General features: G+C 37.2%; 2 protein-coding genes across 3 annotated transcripts in view; both read left to right on the top strand.

Annotated features, from left to right (window-relative positions):
• ndufv2 (NADH:ubiquinone oxidoreductase core subunit V2) overlaps positions 1 to 2,686 on the top strand; it is a 7,237-nt gene extending 4,551 nt beyond the window's left edge. Inside the window, exons 7-8 of the mRNA XM_024281025.2 lie at positions 2,329 to 2,405; positions 2,493 to 2,686. Of these exons, the coding sequence (XP_024136793.1) occupies positions 2,329 to 2,405; positions 2,493 to 2,586 (171 nt within the window). The 3' untranslated portion in view covers positions 2,587 to 2,686. The remainder of the gene's footprint in view (positions 1 to 2,328; positions 2,406 to 2,492) is intronic.
• A 1,467-nt stretch (positions 2,687 to 4,153) lies between these two features.
• Positions 4,154 to 19,165, top strand: part of ankrd12 (ankyrin repeat domain 12) — a 47,301-nt gene continuing 32,289 nt past the window's right edge. For both annotated transcript variants that reach the window (XM_024281014.2, XM_024281005.2), the window contains exon 1: positions 4,154 to 4,370. The gene's annotated coding sequence lies outside the window, so the exon portion shown is untranslated. The remainder of the gene's footprint in view (positions 4,371 to 19,165) is intronic.

Here is a 19,165-nt window from a genome sequence, read left to right as displayed (position 1 = left end):
GTGCAATCTCACTTGAATTACTGGGATTTAAAATAAGTTAACTAAAGAAAGATGCATCAGATTCACTCAGGAAAACTTCCAAGGATTATTGTTTAGCTTGTTGAACTGCTCTGTTAAGTCAAAGAAGACAGGAGTCTGAACATGGAGGTGAACAGGAAACCATCTCACTCTGACCAGGATCTCTATGACTCTCACCAGTCACTTCAGTAACCCAGGAGTAATCAGAACATTAGCAACAACACTGATGACATCGAGGTGATGGTTTGAAATAATCAAGGAAGAAGCCCCCCCTCAACAAATGTCTGAGGTGTTTCCTGCCTCACATGCCCTGTCCCATTCACGCCCACCAAGTGCCCTACCTTCAAGGGACATCTAAACCCCCCACCAAGTAACACAACACTAGCTGACCGTTCCAATAAGCACTGGATTGTAGACATTTACATCTATTCACATGACATCAACTATTTTTTTTACTTTTTTTGCCACTGAAGGAGTCAACACATAAATAAGCAGAACTCTCCATCTGCAGTTAAAACTGAAGCAGCTACGTGGATGGAGTAGCTCTATAAACCGCTAAAGTCCAGTCGACTGACCTGAACAGTAGCTGCGTGTACATGTGCAAAATGTCTTTAATCTGATCAAAGATCGGATTAGAATTGAACTGAGTTCATAAAATCTAAAAATGTTATCCAATAATAACAATCGTTTACATTCGCCTAATGTTTGATCAGAATGAATCAGGACTGTCAAAATCAATCGCACAGGGTAACCAAAATCCAAACCACACCTTGTGTGTGTAAGGACAGGATAAACATTTATTGAACATTACTAAAACTACGTTTTTTAAAACTTTAAAACCGTAACCTTTTAACATGAATAATAAAAATGCAGGAATATTATTCCAGAATAAATCAACTTGAACCTTAAACAACTTTCAGTATTTTAATCTCCATAAAAATATATTTTGTCAAAATTATACAAGTTAGAAATAAGCGAAAAATAACATCGGCCAATTAATAACAATACAATAAAATGATCTGGAGGGCCGGATAGAATTACCCAGAGGGTCGGATCCGGCCCCCGGGCCTTGACTTTGACACGTGTGGAATAAATCATTTTGACATGCGCAGAACTATCTAAAATACCAGAAACTTATGTAAAAGTGATGGAGTTGTGTTGTAGACAAACATGGCTGTGGTTAGCATGTAGCAAGATCATCTTCTGGGTGTGCTTTTATTATTACGTTTTTTTTTAAGTAACTATTTGCACATAATTTTCTAAATATGTGGTGCTGAACTTTTTTCTTGGCTGTATGGATCCGGAAGAAGGGTCAGGGTTACGATTATGGTTAGGCTAATACAAGCGACGTACTCTAAAGCTGCCTCAAGCGCTCATACGCCGCTCCTATGCTCAGAGACACGGTCCTCCCGGGAGACATGGTTCTCTGGAGTCCGGCAGCTCGCTCGCTCAGAGCAGCCAGCAGGACTGTGCTCCAAACCCTCCACTGGAGTGCACACTGTAACAAAGCACTTTCCCCTGCTTGCAGACGCAAAGCTACAGAGTCCAGCTTCTCTTCTCGGAGACACGGTTCTCCGGAGTCTGCCAGCTCACTCGCATGGAAATTTTGATCCGAATGAGTCTGACAGGGTCAGAGTATTCCAAATGGCGTCTTTACACAACACATTTATTCTACTACTACTTGTGTCCCTGTAAATGCAGCTATTGAGATTCTTCAGACAACACCAAAAAAAAAAAGTTTCTTTTTAAGGTTAAACTATCTTTGCACTCAGTTGTCATAGTAAACGCAGTTATTGCAAGCTGGGCACAACTGAATGACCTAATTAAAAAGCACTCAGAACTTTCTCTTAAAACTGCAAGATGCAGAGATGACATCATTAAAGGGAGAACAGTTTTTTTGTTTAAAGGTTGTAGGTAGTGCTGAGTTGAGCAGTTTTGTATGCATTTTAATAAAAACAGTCCCTGGAACATGATTTAAGTTGCTTAATAGATGTGGTCTGCTAAAATTTAAGTCTGTTGAAATTTTAACTAAGGTGGTGGGTTTATTAAATAATGGCAACATAGGAACAAATCATGTTTAAATTATTCATCATGTCTTGTATGTATATATACATTTTCAGTGAACAATGTTGAGTTTCAAAAACATTTAATTTAATAATATATATTTCCAAAAGCCTTGCTCAGTTAAAACATCTACCATTTGAAATATTTTTAATGTGATGATCACAGAATTAGCCTCATCATTTTATATGCCATTCAGTCATTTATTTTTACAAAAAACAAATATTGTTTTTGCTTCCGCATCCCCAGGAGGACCTTACACCAAAGGATATTGAGAATATTATTGATGAACTTAAGGCAGGGAGAGTACCACCACCAGGACCCAGGTATGATGAAATAAAAATGTAGAAATGTGTTATTTTCACATAATTTAAGTAAATAAGTAATGATGAAAAATGTTTTATTTTTGGAAGGAATGGCCGTTTCTCCTGTGAGCCTGCAGGAGGACTGACTTCCCTGACAGCACCTCCGAATGGACCAGGGTTTGGTGTACGATCTGACCTGTAAACGTCTTTAAGATATTTTTTTTTTCTTTCTGCTTCATCTGGAAGTGGTTCCTGCAGATGTTAAAATAAAAATGACTGTAAATAAAATGTCCTATACCTTGTTTTGAGTTGTGAGTGTGTTACTATAATGCATTTAAGAAACTACAAGTTTATTAGTACTATGAATTATTATAAATACAATCAATTTTCCAGCATTATTAATTCAAAGCAAAAATGATCTTAACCTTTTTATATTGTAGATAATTGACTTTATTTTCCTACATTTGTTTTTCTCCATTTTAAACAATTAAAAAGACATTACATGTTTATAGAATAACGTGAAATCTAACTGCTTTTGTAATAGCTGTTAACACCTGTTACATTTTTATATACTCATAATTAAGAAATGTACAGATTTTTCTAAACAAATAAATTTATAAAGTTAAGTTTTAATAGAGAAACGACCATGTTTACATTTTCTGTTTTTAAGTTGGATCTTTGATAGATTAGTACGTCACATTTTACCATGCAAATGTACATTTCTTTTACAAAAAATATTGAAATCATACTATGGATGATTTTCCATTTAGATTTGATTGAAATATTTAAATATCCATAACCAAAGTAATCAAAGTGACCCCGCTATAGATTTTATTAGCATTATCTGATGTATTTAGAATATTATTGTGGTGCTTAATGATAAAAGAACATAAGATTTTCTTGTTGGATTGTCTTTCACAGTGAATGTGCATAAAGGAGTCTGACAGGTTAATAGTTTTTCTTTAATATAATGCAAACCAATTAAGTTATTATCCTTTATTCTCTTGGAAGTAGTATTTTTTACATACTCTCAGGTGCATTCATTTTAAAATTATGACTATTTATAGGCCTATTTATATAATAAAATATCAACAAATGTTCAAGATTTTAAGTTCGCATTGTGACATGAACTGAAATACAGTGTTAAAGCTAAAAATGACTGCTGGCCAAAAACTCCCGGTCATTTAGTTTCCTTCCATTCAGCCCCGTTGGCGTTCTCGTCTCCTGCCAGCGCCCCTCCCCCTCGCCACTTTCTTCTATCTTGCTCTGCAACACCGCCGCGCATGCGCGGGATGTGCTTGATGCAAATGTTACTGCGCAACCAAGTCTAAAAGCTGACTCATAGAAAGAATTAGCTGTCACTTCGGGTAAAGCGTCGCCGCCGCTTTATTAACGGTTTAAAGAGCAAATGAACCCCCTATGTTTTAACAGGTAGAACTTCAGTAATTCCAACCTTTGAAGCTATGTTCGAGAACGTTCCCACCGACCGCAACAGCGGAAAGGATGACGTCAAGTGGCCATTCCTGCTCTCCTTCTCCATTCCCCTCCATCCAAATTCTCACGCTAAATACAGTCTGTTAGCTTAAAATACGCCACTACCTCGCGAGTAAAGTCACCATAAAAGATACTGTAAGCGTTAAAGTGAGATTTTACTCACAGTTTCGCGAGGCTATCAGTTAAATCGTTAAACACATACCCATCTACAGTCTATCCACCAGACGGAGACCTTATAAGCTCGGTGGGGCTCAGGCTGTCACGTGACTCTCGTTGGCCAATGAGAACGGCGCTTGCATGTTTTGCTAGGCTTTTCTCAGAGAGATCGACCGACGAACGGCTGGAATGTTTTCAAACCCAGCGATGAACGTCACACAGCCGTAGGCTACGGTTAACGTCCATAATTTTTAGGAAATAACGTTTAATATTGTGCAAGAGTTTTATTTAGAGGAAGGTGAATGAGTCGGCGGGAACATGTACCCTGATTTAAAGGTAAGCGCCGAAAAAATACTTGCTTTTGAAATAGCTTCAGTCCATGATGGGTAAAAATCATGCTTAGCCAAATGGCTAAGTTCTACAACGAACAAGCTAATGTTTGGGCTAACTTGACGTAAAATACGTGCGAAAAAATGAATGTTTTGTGTTTGCGTGGGCTTAGTAAAGACGTTTACCACGTGCGTTACACACGGTGAGTTGTATCTCTTCGTTAAGAGAATTTTCACTTGCGTGCGCGCTCAGTAAGTCGCCGCATTTCATGCAAGAGTGCATAGAGGCGTTAAGGAAAATGTCGGAGCGCAGCTCAGTGATCTGGGTGAGCCCTCGCGAGCCCGTGACAGGCTGGGAACGAGCTTGCTAGCTAGCTAGGAGGGCTGGGGAGGGGGATCGTTGTAAGGGCAGCGAAGGGGCTGCAGTGGGCTTTTGTCTCGTTCTGTGTCTTGCTTTGGGTTTATTTAACCAGTTAACATGGATCACCAAGTATTTTTCTACCGCGCTTTAGGAACAATAACATTAACGTGATTGTATTTTTATAGCATTTTCAGGAACCCAAACACCCTGATTATAGTGTTACGATCACAGAATTCAGCTAAGGGGTTAACCTTAGACGTTTCTGGGGTTTTTTGTGTCTGTGTTGTAAGAAAGCATGAACGACATGAAGCTGCCGTGAAGTGGGTGGTGGTGTCTGCAATGGTTTAGTCACCGTTTATTTACAATCGGCGCCCTTTTGTTGGAAATGACCATCAAAAATGTTTTAAAGCACATTTATGGTGAGTTAATTCACATCAGGAATGGACGTAACCCAAATAAACAGCAGCTCGAGCCTCTGTCATTGAATGTGACATCTTGGGGGTGTGTTTCCTGATACAAAAGCAGCCTGTCTTTAGACGGCAGGCTGTGAAACGACAAGTCTGAATCCAATTTAAGCAAAAATACTGTATTTCTACGTTATTCTGAACGAGGGATTTCACACACTTCCACTAATCCTTTCAGATTTTGGTCGACTGAGCTTTGAGTTTGTTTATGAGTCATATTTTTATTTTGGTAATTTGGTGAAATTCCCGTAAAACCTTTATAGGGTTGAATATATACGAATAATTTTAGCAGCTCAGGTAAAATGTATTTCTGAACAGACGTCTGCTGGTGTAGCTGGATTGAATAGGACATTTCTTATACTAAAATTATTCAACAGTAATTTTTCACCAATTAAAAATTTCAATTTATAGCGTTCAATTGATCTTAACCCTGATTTTTAGATAATTTAGAATCAAGTCAAACTTTATTTTTATAGCACCTTTCCAAAAAATCAATTTCAAAGTGCTTCATATAAAACATAATCAAATTTTAAAAACAAAGAACACGGATGAACCCAAACAATGCCCTCAAACACCATAATGTGCTTTCCAAAGAAAGTCTAAAAATGTACTACGGGAGTTTGGTATGTTTATTTTTTTTACCGAAATTTCTCCAAGAAGATGTTCAGATGTTATTTTTAAATGTAGAAGATGTGGTCATGTCCTGGTATACATTTTTTTGTTTTCACTTGACATTTTGACATTCCTGTTTTCAAAACCCTCTTTAATGTTTCAGCAGACGTCATGAATTTTGATTATACAAAAACAATGATCAGCTTTCATACGTATTTTTTAATTAGGAGAGGGAGATAAGAGTCAAAGGTAAAACAACACACTGTTAAAAAAAGAGACATAAAAGAAAGCAGAAACGGGGCTCATTCTGATTTTTATGTTAGAGAGTAGAAAATTAAGTTTCTGTTGCAATTGGAAGGGATTGGATGTTAGTGTCAGACTAATCTAAGTCACAAATGTTCCAAATCAAGGAACAATATTTCTTAGTACAACCAAAGGCCTCGGGTCAGCTGGTCTTTTCTGGGTCTCGCTGGTCTTTCATGTGGTACATTTAAAAGTGATGATAAGATGATTTGACTGATGATAACGTGATCTTGTGGTTTTCACTAATATGCATTTGACATCATATGTCTTTTTACATTTTTGTTTTTTTCATAGTGTCGTTAATTTGCTGAAACATAATTTATTACTTTCAGTTTAGAATTTAGTTTTTATACACAGCTATGGAAATTCTCTTTTTACATTTTAATAAGTAAAAGCAAAATTCTGGCCTTTCTTTCTTCTGACTTATTTAAGATACACTTTATGCCATGATTTTAAGTATTTTCACGTTGGGGATGACAAAGAGATTACATCGTTTTACATTTTCATCAAAACATTCCAACTTATTAAAAGGAAGAGTCCAAAGCCCTTTTTTCACATTTATTGTCTACTCTGATTCACTCAGACAAGGTACATGGATGCACATCTAATCACAACCATCTCTGATTATTTTGTAAATCACAAGAGAAAGCAACTTAATTTTCATAAATAGGTAAGACAATAATCCTCCTCACATTTCAGAAAAAATATCCTTTCACTTCAACAATATGGCAGAAGGCAGTCACTCAAAAAGGATCGGGAATACACTGTCAGACATCAGTTTATTAACTTGAACAACTGGCAAGTGAACTAAATGACCCGGCTCCACACATCAACAAATCGTAGTTCACAACTTTTGTGTTGTTGGTCCTTCAGTTCGCTGCTGATTTTGCAGCAGCTTTATCTGCTGCATCATACATGGTACTTGTTTGCTGTATATCAGCTTAGCTCAAGTGCTGTATTTTTTTTCTTTGGTCTGGATGTTGGTGACAGGATACCCATAGTTTTAATGGCAAAGCCTTAATAAATCTATAACGACACAGGTGCATGCTCCACCCCCTGACCACCTTCTCTCAAAGCATATCCTAAAAATCCAGATTAAAAAAAATCTAAAATGCTGTTAACGAGCACAAAGTTTACTCATTGTAGGTGTATTTTAAAATTTTCTTTACACAAGTCAACATGCTGTGAACTTCTCAGTGTAGGTTTACGCTTGGGTCTTTTTGCTAATTGTGACCTTGAAATAATTCTGACTAAGGTTTCTACTTAGCTGATACTACTACTAGCTTGGGCTATCTCGTCAACTGTACTGGACTGAGTGACCCCTTCTCCCTGGTATTCCAAGCAGTACATATATATATATATATATATATATATATATATATATAATTAGTGCTGGGCGATATGACGATACATATCGTGTGGGTCATAGAAGAGTGTCTATTGTGAAATTTCTCCTCTGTCGTTTATATGGTTTCTAACCTAATTTGATCAATTATTGCGCCAAATATATCATTAAATAGCCCGAGACAATTGCACAGGTGTTGCCTCGTCAGTGTGTACACAAAGTGCATAAAGTAAAAATAAAGACAAATTAAAGCGATTCTTCCTAAATAAACTCAGTCTTGCGGTTTTGCGACGTAAAGCTGCTTGACGTTTCATTCTCACTCACGCGGGTTTCACAACATACTTCACGCTACTTAACACGAGTGCAGAACGAAGGAGGCGGACCAGCTCTAAGTTGTTTCCCTGGTGTTGAAACAGACAGATACACCGATACAGGCAATCCCAGAAGAAGCTCTTTCAGAAAGAGAGGGGGACGTCTGGGATTTGGTTACAATTTGGATTCAAGACGTCCGACGATGAGCAGAGGACAGTGTTATATTAACTATGCTAGGAGGCTATTTCCATTTCACTCAAGGAAAGTCCACAAAAATGAACATATGCGATTACAAAAATCAGAGATAAATCAAGCAGTGGAATAGAGCTGGAACGAGTATCTGAGCACTTGGATTCTTGCGATCTGCTCCAAAAATTTGCGACATCCAAATCGCTTAATCGTGATCTTTATAAATATAGTAGAGTGTCATAAAATATTTAAAGCTCTGGAATACAGAATAACATTGGATATTAAAGCTGAATGTGTCACCAGAAGTAAACAAATCTTCAAAATAAAATGTCGGTGAAGTTTCCTGTTTTCAAAGTAAGACTAGCGAGAGCTTCTTTATCCATTAAAAAATTAAGACTGAAGTTCTGTTAACGGACTTAAGTTATGGAAAAAAAAACAAATTAGCTTTAACATCAGAGCTTTAGCTCCAGTGTTTATATTGTTTTGGTTATGATAATTGACGTAATTCTAGCAGAATTTTGTGCAAAAATGTGTTTTTCTACTCAGAAACATGAAACTGTTGTGCACTTTAAAAATGTTTTTCATAAAAAGTACTTTTTTACTAATTCAGTTTAAATACCTTTTAATTTTTGGAACAAATGTGTAGGCTGCTGTCTATCAGCCACATCTGTTCTCATTTGATTAATTTTGCTGCACTAAAATATTTGTTTCTCAGTTGTGACTTTTCAGTTATCTGTTACTGAAAATAGTGAGAAAAATAAGCTGTGACATTTTTTCATAGAATAGCTGAAAACATACTTTATTGATGTATATTGTGATATATATCGTTATCATGCTATAAAATGTTTTATATTGTGATATACATTTTTTGCATATTGGCCAGCACTAACACATATACACATACATATTTAAACAGGAAATAAAATTTAGACCTAAACAACCTGCTGATGATTATACATTTATTTTTTTAACCGCAGAGAGTTCAAATTTGACAGTACAGTTATTTGGTTTATATTGTGATATATATTGTTATTGCACAATATGAAAAACAACATTGAGATAAGTTTGTCATCACGTTGACCATTTTACACGTCGTTTTTGCTGCTCCCACTTTTTTGTTCTTTAACTTGTTTTTGAATCCATTTTTTTATAATGTGCACTATGGACAGTTGTTTGTTCTTCGTTTGGCGTTGCAGCTAGTAATTGAGTAGTTGTGAGACATATATGTATTTATATGAGGCTATGTAATTACAAAAATTATATTTACACACTGGGGCTTTTAAGCAGTGGTTTGGTAGACGAAGGTGTTATAAAGCAGATCATACATTTTTTAACAACATAGGTTACAGTTTTATTAGGGGTGTAACAATTCATCTTTAAAATGATGCGATTTGCATCATAATGTGTGGTTGCCAATCTGATTCGTTGTCAATATAGTTTCATTTTGAACGATCTGATTCACTGACCTAAAATGGATCAGAACATCTTTATCCAAAACTTCCACCCGTGAGACTCAGAGATAAATACTGAACAGTGCAGGTGAAGTATTCCAGATTCCTTCTATTTCTTCATGATAATAAATTAAATAGCTGTACAAACAAACAAGTAAACAAGAATTAATGTCAACATCATTCACATTTTAGTTTGATCAAGATCAGCCCAATGTTGTTTTTCCACATGAGAATAATCATTATTAGAACATTCTACCACACTGTATGGTCACAGGACTTAGATAAATTCAAAGTGTTTCCACACATTGAACTTGGTCATTTTTATGTTATAGTAAAATAGACCTATCGTGCCTCTATACAAATGGGATTGCCCAATATACATAATCGATTTATCTAATTTGAAACGATGATTTAATAGTATAGGTCAATTCAACCTGTTGGACCACTGAAATAAAGATCCTCATTTTTCCTTAATTTTTTGTAAATCACATAAATAAGTCAGCAGTGTGCCAGAAATGCTTTACTTCACACACAATCTCAGCTTTATATGAAAACTGATGATACAGGAGTAATCACGGTGATAGTGATGCTGATACTATAAACAATTACTATCAGCAGAATAGAAAAAGAGCTTTTTAAAAATTTTATTTACTTCAGAATAAATTATTGAAATGAAACTTTTAGTCCAAAATTCAAAGAATAAGTTCTTTGAGCCTTTTTAGAAGAGAAAAAAAACATTTTTTTACCTGAAGTACTATGCTTTCAAAACAAAAGGATGACATTCAGGAAAACAGAAATAATAACAGTTTTGACATAATGTCAGGATAATTTGAGTACATATTTATTACACTGCCATCCTTAAACTGTAAATTTATACCAATTTTGAAATATTTCTTAGCCTGTAGTAGAAGCCATCCAACCTTCTTAGACAGCACTGGTGCAGTGTTGTATTAAAACTCTCTCTGAAGGTCTCTAGATTGATTACATATAATGCTAATTATTTATATATTTGTTCTCTCATATTTTTTTTTGAATGCTCTTTCCAAATATCCAAAATATGCATGAAGCAGTGGATAATATAACTTCCTACCTGAGCTGAAAAAACATTGCATGGCTTTTACATACCATAATAGTCTTTACATGCAGACTAATAAGCTTCTTAGTGAGTAGGGCAACCAGTTGTAGTACAGGAATTATTATGTAAGTACTTTAAGCCTGTCTGTAAAATATGTTCTACTTTATGAATTGATTTTTCATCTCTAGGTTTATAATTTAGTTCTAGTTTTGATCATATCGGTAAAACACAGACAGATTAATTTATTTTTTTGATTTTTTTGTGTGTGCAACCATGACATAGATTTGATTGAGAGCCTTGGAGCCTAATATATTATAAACACATTTCCTGACTTAGTTTTAGTTTTCGATTGTTTGAATCTGCTGGTGGCCTTATAAAAAAGAATAATTCAAATTTGAATAAACAAAGAAACATTTTACAGCAGGTGACCTTTTTTTTCTTTGAAGTTGATTTAAAAAAGTGCACTTTTGTTTTTCTTAAAATATTTAATTTTTCTGACTTTGTTAGTTAAAAGAGAAATAAAAACACTGGTAATATTTATTAGTTCCACTTACCAATTTAGGGTAAAACCATTAGTATTGAGGAAAACAGTGTTGTTGGATAGACATTCGTTTCCGTAAATACTTACTGTGTTGTAGCTACATTTGGATTTTTTTTTATTCAAATTTTGAGTTTCCTAATCTCCTACGTGTATGTTATTGACTGAGTGAAAGACAGTTGATGAGTTTAGTTTTTAGCAACAGCTTCTCTGTAATGGTATGGAGATATAACCTATGGCCTTAATAAAACTACTTTCCCCTGATAACACGTTGAATGCAGTTCCTCTTTTTATGTTTTGAGTGATCACACCACTGAAGGGGAAACCCCTTGATGGTTCTGACTTTTTGTCTTACTGTTGTCCTCAGAGGGAGCAACATCTTGACTGACTTGTTCAGGGTTAAGGTACCATCAAAAGTTATCACAGCCCTGCCATCGTTCTGAGTTACTGATATAGATCGGCCTAAAAAGAAAGCAAAGTAATTGATAAGAGCAGTTTCTTTCTGTGCAGATAAAATTTCTGCTCTGTCACTTTCACTTTATCATGTCATGCTTTTTTAGAGTTGTAGTTCTGAGAAGACTAAGAAACCCTTTATATTACAGAGTGCCCTCAACCAGGAAAGAACCTTCCTGTAACGTGCTCTGATGGTACCTGTAGTTTTTGCCAGTGCGTGTGGGCTGAGGGTGGAGCCTCCTGATTACTCGACATGTGTGTGGAGAATGTTATCTTTTGTCAAATGTTGTGCTTCTAGATAAAGCAATTTGATCATCTACCGATTGCTTTTTATTGTTTATGGATGGAGAACGCGTGGCCAGTAAATATTATCAGTTTTTAGTAGAATGAACTATCTTATGTTGTTGTCTTGTATTCATTTTAATTATTTTGTTCACATTATATTCATGCATTTCTCTTTCCTTGTGTTTTAAAACTAAGATAAAAGCCTGAAACTAACAACCAAGAATACAACTGCTTCAGTTTCCTTTTATGCACATCAGGAAAGTCATGAATCATAAGATGAATAAGTGCTGGTGTGAAAATTCACCAGTGACATAAACGGTGCATTCACACCGAACGCGCCTGAATAGATCACCAGCCCGTCACTGAGCTGGATCGACGGCTACGCTAGCCAGCCAGCCAGCCGGTGGATAGCTTAGTGAGCTAGTTAGCTCCACTCTCCCGGCAGAGCTGATGGTGATCACTGCTGTCCAGGCGCCCAGCAGATCTAGTGAGGTTTACTGCCCAGGCTGCGGGTCTCTGGGCAGTGGAGCACGCTCTGCTTTCCCGCTGGTGGTTAGCTGCCCAGCAGCCCGGAGAGCTGCCGCGAGTGCCGTTGTGGCACACGGGATCAATCTAGCTTCATGTGCTTATGATGCTTTTCTTATTTTCATTAAGACAATAATTAAAAGATCCCCCAGTTTTATTATTATTTACCTCCTCTCGGGTTAATGCTCAAACTGGACCACAAACAAACGGAAATGATGTTTCAAACGGGCTTCAGTGAAGTACACAGAACCCAGAGAGACTCTGAAAGATCTGGTGAAAACAAACACAGCGATGTACTTGCCGGTGCCTCTGTAGAGCTCTCCAAAACATATAGAATGCTTACTTAACATTGTCCATTATGTAGCAACGAATGAATTCCAGAACAACTTCAGCAGTTGCTCCGCGACAGGCAAGTCGAGACGTTGAGCCGGAAATTTGACAGGCGTCAAAGCAGAGGCGGCGAACGCGAATTTGTGGTATCCTTCATGTAAACATCCTGAATTTAACAATACATGATATTTTTTTAGGATGTTTTAGTTATCTTCCAACAATCCTTATTAAAATTCTTATAAGTTTGATCATTAAAAGATTCTATTTTCATAGTTAAAAAAAGAATTTCTCTCAAGAAGACATGACTTCCTCTTAATCCCAATTTGTAAGCATTGAATATATCAAACAATTTAAACTAATGTGATATTAGGGTATTTTTTATATCAAATGAGCCCAGATTTTGTGACAAACCAACTCAAGTTTCTTTCCATCTCTTTTAGCAGTAGTTGCAGTGAATGAAAAGATTCCCAACTGAGAAATGAGTGCACAGAGCATGGAAAACAGTGACGTGAAATAATTAAGTTAACATCACCATTAAATAAATATGTTTTCTTCCTATTGGTTTGCCCTCTCTTGGTGGGTGGAATAATCCTGCCCCAGGGGGAGGAGTTTAAGTATCTAGGGGTCGTGTTCACGAGTGGGAGAAGATTGACAGTCGGATTTAAGCGGCATCTCCCGCTATGCGGTCTTTACCGGTCTGTTGTGGTGGAGAGGTGTTCCGGGCACGTCCCACTGGGCGGATGACCCAGGACACGCTGTAGAGACTACCACAATGTCCGAATTCCTTCACTACTCACTTTAGAGTTTTTGCCATTTTGTACTTCTGTTTGAATCTACAATTCCAAAATTTGGTGCCCTAGAAATTTCCTAGAAGTCTTTGCCAAACACCCATGTGCATCGATGCTCACTACATTGGCGAATGCATTGCGTTTAAACAATTTTTGTGAAAAAATTGTGTTTAAATGTAATTTTTTTAATATATCATTAATGCTATTATCATCAGAACACAGTGGAGGCATAAATGGACGTCATACAATTCTCATATTGATTAGTCCTCTACTTCGGGAAATTGGTGATGTCATACTTTCCATTAAAAAAAAAAAAAAAGTAGTTTGCATGGTGTCCAAATTGCTTTTAAAATCCAGGGCACTAGAAAGTCCTGCACTACATAGTTTTTAGTAGTAGTAGTAGTAGTAGGGATTAAGTTGGGAATTCGGACAAACATTACATCTCTCGGCTGGCCTGGGAATGCCTCTCCTCCCAGAGGAGCGTGAGGAAGTGGACCGGGAGCGGGAAGTCTGGACATCTTTTCCTAGACTGCTGTCCTGCGACCCGATCCTGGATGAGCGGAAGAGGATGGATGGATGGATTGGTTCTTCCTCATTGTTGTTTGTTAATACCAATGTCCAGTTTGACCACAAGAAAAGATTTGCACCTCTTTCCCATGACTTTGCATTCTATCGTGGATGGGATCTTTTGGTGTGTAATATAGTCTTTTTGTTACATCAGATTAGACATCTCTAAAGACTAAGTTTCAGAATTCCTTGCTGTCTAAAAAAAGGAATTCTTTCAGCAAGTTTTAAATTTGGTACTAACATTTAATATATATATATATATATATATATATATATATATATTCTGTTGTTATTTGTTGTGCTTTCCTCTTTACATTCTTCCTGTAGTTAGTAAATTAAGTTATAATAAAAAAATTTTTTTTTGTTTCTATTCTGGACACTTTGATAAGAATGGCTGTACCACCATTATCTTATTTTGGAAAAAATTACACTCCCTAAAATGTCTTCACCAATCATTCTTGGAGGCTTATTCATGTACTTCATCAGTCTAACCAATCAGACGTAGTTGACATCATCACTTCCTTTAACCGACATGGTCTCTCCATTGCAACAAAAATAACAGCTAAAGATTGTGTTTAGTGGTGTAGCTTCCCACGGGATCCAGTGTCAGACCGTGGAAAATGTGCATGAAAATAGTGAAGCTTTAAGACGTAGGCCTGCCTGGCATCAGTGCCACTGTGTTGCACTACATCTCCCATGATTCATAATAATGTCTGTATTGAAGGACAAATGAAATTTCAGACTTCAAGCACCTTTGAGGAAAATTAAAGTTAAGTTTAGATATAATTAATAACAAAATGAAGCTGCAATAATGTTAAGTTGCTAACAGACTCATTTACTAATGTGATCGCGCGGCAGGGGCAACGGGTTTCAATTTTAAGTCGATGTTTAGACGCGATCTGAGGTCTTGCGATGCAATTTGAGCGCCAGGCGCATCGTGGTTGGTGTGGAGCGTCAAGCAATCAGGGACTCAATTTTGGGCGGGAAATGTTTTCGATGACTCGATCAAAGGGTTGGAAAAAAAGATTCAAGATGGCCGTTCGATGCAAGTTTTTTTTTAACCCTCTGCAGCCACAGGGTTCCCGGAGACTCTCTTGGTTATTGTTGGGCAAAGGTGGGACAAGTCATGGAGCCCCATGGAACTAGAGCGATTCTGCCCACTACGCTAGCTAGCCGCCCGGTGGACAGCTTAGCGAGCTCCTTTGCCCAGGGTCTCACAGAGCTAGTGATGTTTCCATGATGTGGCAACGAATGAAGTCCAGGAAAACTTAAGTGGTTGCTCCTCAGCCGAGGCGTCAAGGCACAGAGCAGTAAATTTGACCCACGTCAAAAGAGAGGCAGCAGATGTAAACTTGACATGTGAATTGCGTCTGGTGTAAATGCACCTTCAAACTAAATTGAAATAATTGCTTTTCCCCAATAACAAATATTTTTGTCAAAGTTGCATTTTTTGATTTAGGCAAAAAAAAACAATAATAAAACCTCAGCACATTGTTGACTTTTTTTTTTCTCTAGTTACAATTAAAGAAGCTAAAATAAGGCTACGTTACTAACAGACACCAGCAGTTCAGCGGTAGATTTCCCTGCAAAATCCTGCATGCTGTAAGACGGTCAGCTGTTCTCAGCCGGGATCAGAGTGGAGATGGATGCATGCAGGAAGTTTTTCTGGTAGTCCTGAAATTTGGGGGTCGATGACAAACACTTGTTTTTCATGGCCTTGAAACCTGTTTTTTGTCTGAGAAATTATATTGTCTGAAATCTTGCTGTGAAGCTGTTTGTACAGTAATGAGACGCTGCAGCTCAATGCGTTCGGAGCAGCAGTGATGCGTTCAGTGGCGGCGTGGAAGTTCTCATACTGGCCCCTTTGGCGCTCAAAATTGTCACAAAACTCTGTTACCCTTGCTAGACGATATGCTAGAAGGGCGACGGTGGCGGACAAATCCTTTTCCTGCTGATACAGGCTCACTAGTTTCCAGATTGGTCGGCCTTTTTTGTCCAACTTTCCAGCTAAAAAATGGATTACACAATGAATCTGCAACTAAATCAACTTCTTCATCTTTTTCATTAACTGCAAAACAGCGAGTAATTCAAGCAAAAATCAAGTGCAGCTACTGCCTACGGCCTAAAGTATAGAAGAAGTAAGCTTTGACCATCCAATTAGAGGCAATTGTGTCATATTCTGTTGCCATAAAGCTACAGAGACTCCAATTCAAATTCTGATTGGTTGAATCAACGTCAATGTGTTTAATCCATAAATGGCTTTGGTTTATTTAGCACCGTTTTTTTTATGGAAAGCCGCTGGAAGTTAGGACTCGAGCACTGACTGTATGAGTGTATGGCAGACTTCCATGAACCTAGCAACAAGTGAGGGCTAAAATCGGATTGGTTAGAAACGTTTACGTGAAAAAACAGTGAAATAAGCGCAGCCGGGGCGTAGGGCTGTGAGAAAAGCTGGCGAGAACAGTTGGAATGATCTAAAATATATTTTTGGGGATGTGTCACTTGTTTTCATTGATTAGTTTACTTTGTCTTTTTTAGCTTCACACTGAAACTCGCTCCCACACAAAGCTGTGGTCGGACGCTGTACCAATACCATGTGATCGGATAGCATCGGATCGACAGCTTATCAAGCTTAAATGGATTTGACAGGTGTAGATGGAGTTGTCTTAAATGTCATAATGAAAACTGACAACGTTCTTATTTCTCAGACTGGGGTCAGATAGTTGCTCATATGGAACGGTGCTGACCGAATTCTTTCTGCTGCTGCCATCTTGTTAGCTGCAGGCCTCTTTCATTTTATACTTGTACTCCAGGGCTGCTTGCAGACTGTCTTCTGTAGGGTCAATTTGTGTGATGTCTTTGAAAATGTCACGGTACAAAAAGACACTTTAATACTTGATTTCAAATCTTTTTACCCTATTTGGGATAAAAACAGAGGGCTGCATTAAAAGTAAATCTGGGTTTAGAATTTAAAAAGCGTGACAGCTGATCAAACATACACTTATTTTAAGATTAAAAGAGTAAGAAATACCGTTTTGTGTTTTGATTTAAAATGGCATTTCTGCATACTTTTCCTGAAAGAATTAGTTCACCTCAATATTGTTGAGTCATGTGGTTCTTTGGTTGTAGTGAAGCTTTAGTAAGGGTCTAGTAAGAAGTAGACCCATGCCCCGGTCCTAACCTTTGCTCTAATCCTTCCCTCATTCCCTCCCCCTTCTTTTAACCCATAATCAGAAATAAAAGCTTCATTGTTCCTGTCCTGTGCTTGGGCATCTCATCATTAACCTACATTCAGGGCCGTGGCAGCAGGCCTCTTAAAGCTTTCAGGTTCTCCTGGACCAGTGAAGTGGGCGTGGTTTAGTGTGTCCAGAGCTGAACCTTTGTCTCCTGCCAATGAAGTTAACCCCATCAATGCCTCTGTCATACAAACATTAGGCTGTTTTATGAAGCTTTTCATTCGTTTTGGAGCAATCCCCCCCCCCCCCCCCCTCCCTTAAATTTAGTACTGTTCCTTTTTTTATGGAAACTTCTAGATGGATTGAACTGTGGGAATCTTTGGCATCTGACTCTTTCATGAGAGTAAACATTTAGGACACAAACTATTTCTTCCTTGTAAAACTGCTTATTGCTCGGATATTGGATTGCAAAACAGAGTTTGGTGTTTGTGATCGTTTCTGTGGGATTTTTCACCGTGGAAAAGATGCTTTTAAAGCTGAACATGTATCTTTGATTATTATGCCTTTAGAAAGCAGACAACAACTAAATGTTTTAACACTAAACATTTAAGAAGGTTTTTTTGTAAAGTTGAATTGATTACAATTGTGTACAGATTCCTGGTGAATGTAAATCCATGAAATGTATCAAATGTGAATGTTTTATCTTTTTAGTAAACATGGAAAGCTTGTTTAGAAAGCTTTCTGCACCATTAACATTAGATTTTAAAAGAATCAAGAAGCTTGGTTGTTTGGTGATGGGGGTAAGAAGAGGTAAACAGATGCCTTTGGACATTCACTGTCTTCTGTCATTTGCTTGTCCATGTCAAAATATGCCTGAAGCTCGAGTTTGCAATGACACGGCATGAAAGAAAAGGCTGCGTTCTATTCATTTGGCACATTTCGACTTTGGGAGTAGTGGTGTGCTAAAATATCGATATTATCATATATCATTATAGTTGGTCCTGCGATTGATTCTTGATGGGTTCTCAGCAATTATCGATCTTTAATTTTCATTTGAAGAGACTGTAAAACATATTTTTCATCCTTTGGTGAGACATTCCTTTGGAGGAAGATGGGGTGTGCGTTGCAAAATTGGTTGTCACAGGCACCAATGTGTCTGGCAGCTACTTCAATTACTACATTTTTGTTCTGTTGTTTACAACAATTTGCTGTTCATGTTTACTATTGTTAACACTAAATTTTACAGATGATTCTAATTCAATTGGTGTCAATGCTCGTCAAAGACAGAGTATTACTGATTTCAGCAATGTTGCACAAAAGTGTCTATTAAACTAAATAAGATACAAGTTGTTATGATTGTGTTCAAGCTGAAAAATAAATGGGGATATATTTTCCTAAAAATATGTGTTCTAATATGTATTGTATGTTCTTGGAGACGATTTTCTTTACCAATTATCGCAATATTATCGTGTATTGCATCGTATCATGAGGTACCCGGTATTTCCCAGCCTTAATGGGGAGTGAGATCATCTGGACCCCACAGGACAATGCGCTGAACTATTTTTTTTTAATGATTTTTGATTTTTACTTAGGGTTGTAAGGAGTATCCGGGTGCTCGGATACTCTCAATCTGCTCCCAAAAATTTGAGTTCAATATTCACAACGTCCAAGATCGCTGATTCGCAATCTTTATAAATATAGTAGAGCGTAGTAAAATATTATCTTGGTGCGATGTATTTTTGCAGAATAAGATTGGATTTTAAGTAGGGCTGTGAACATTAACGCGTTAACACACGCGATTAATAAAAAAATAATCAACGGGTTAATTTGTATTAATTGAAGAAACAGTCCTTCGCTTTAACTCTGCGGTTCAGGCTTCCACGGCGTGCGTTAAAATTATTTTGTTGGGTATTATCTCACTTATACCATGGTCACTGACAACAGAAATAAATATTCAATCAGTTTTTAGTACTTTAGTCTTGCTATTTTTGTGGTTTTGTGCTTTTTCACTAAAAGTGACTATTTGAT

This window comes from Oryzias melastigma, linkage group LG17, assembly GCF_002922805.2.
Source record: "Oryzias melastigma strain HK-1 linkage group LG17, ASM292280v2, whole genome shotgun sequence".
Classification (NCBI taxonomy): domain Eukaryota; kingdom Metazoa; phylum Chordata; class Actinopteri; order Beloniformes; family Adrianichthyidae; genus Oryzias; species Oryzias melastigma.
The sequence above is the reverse complement of the archived record's forward strand: the minus strand, read 5'-3'. Positions and strand labels throughout refer to the sequence as shown.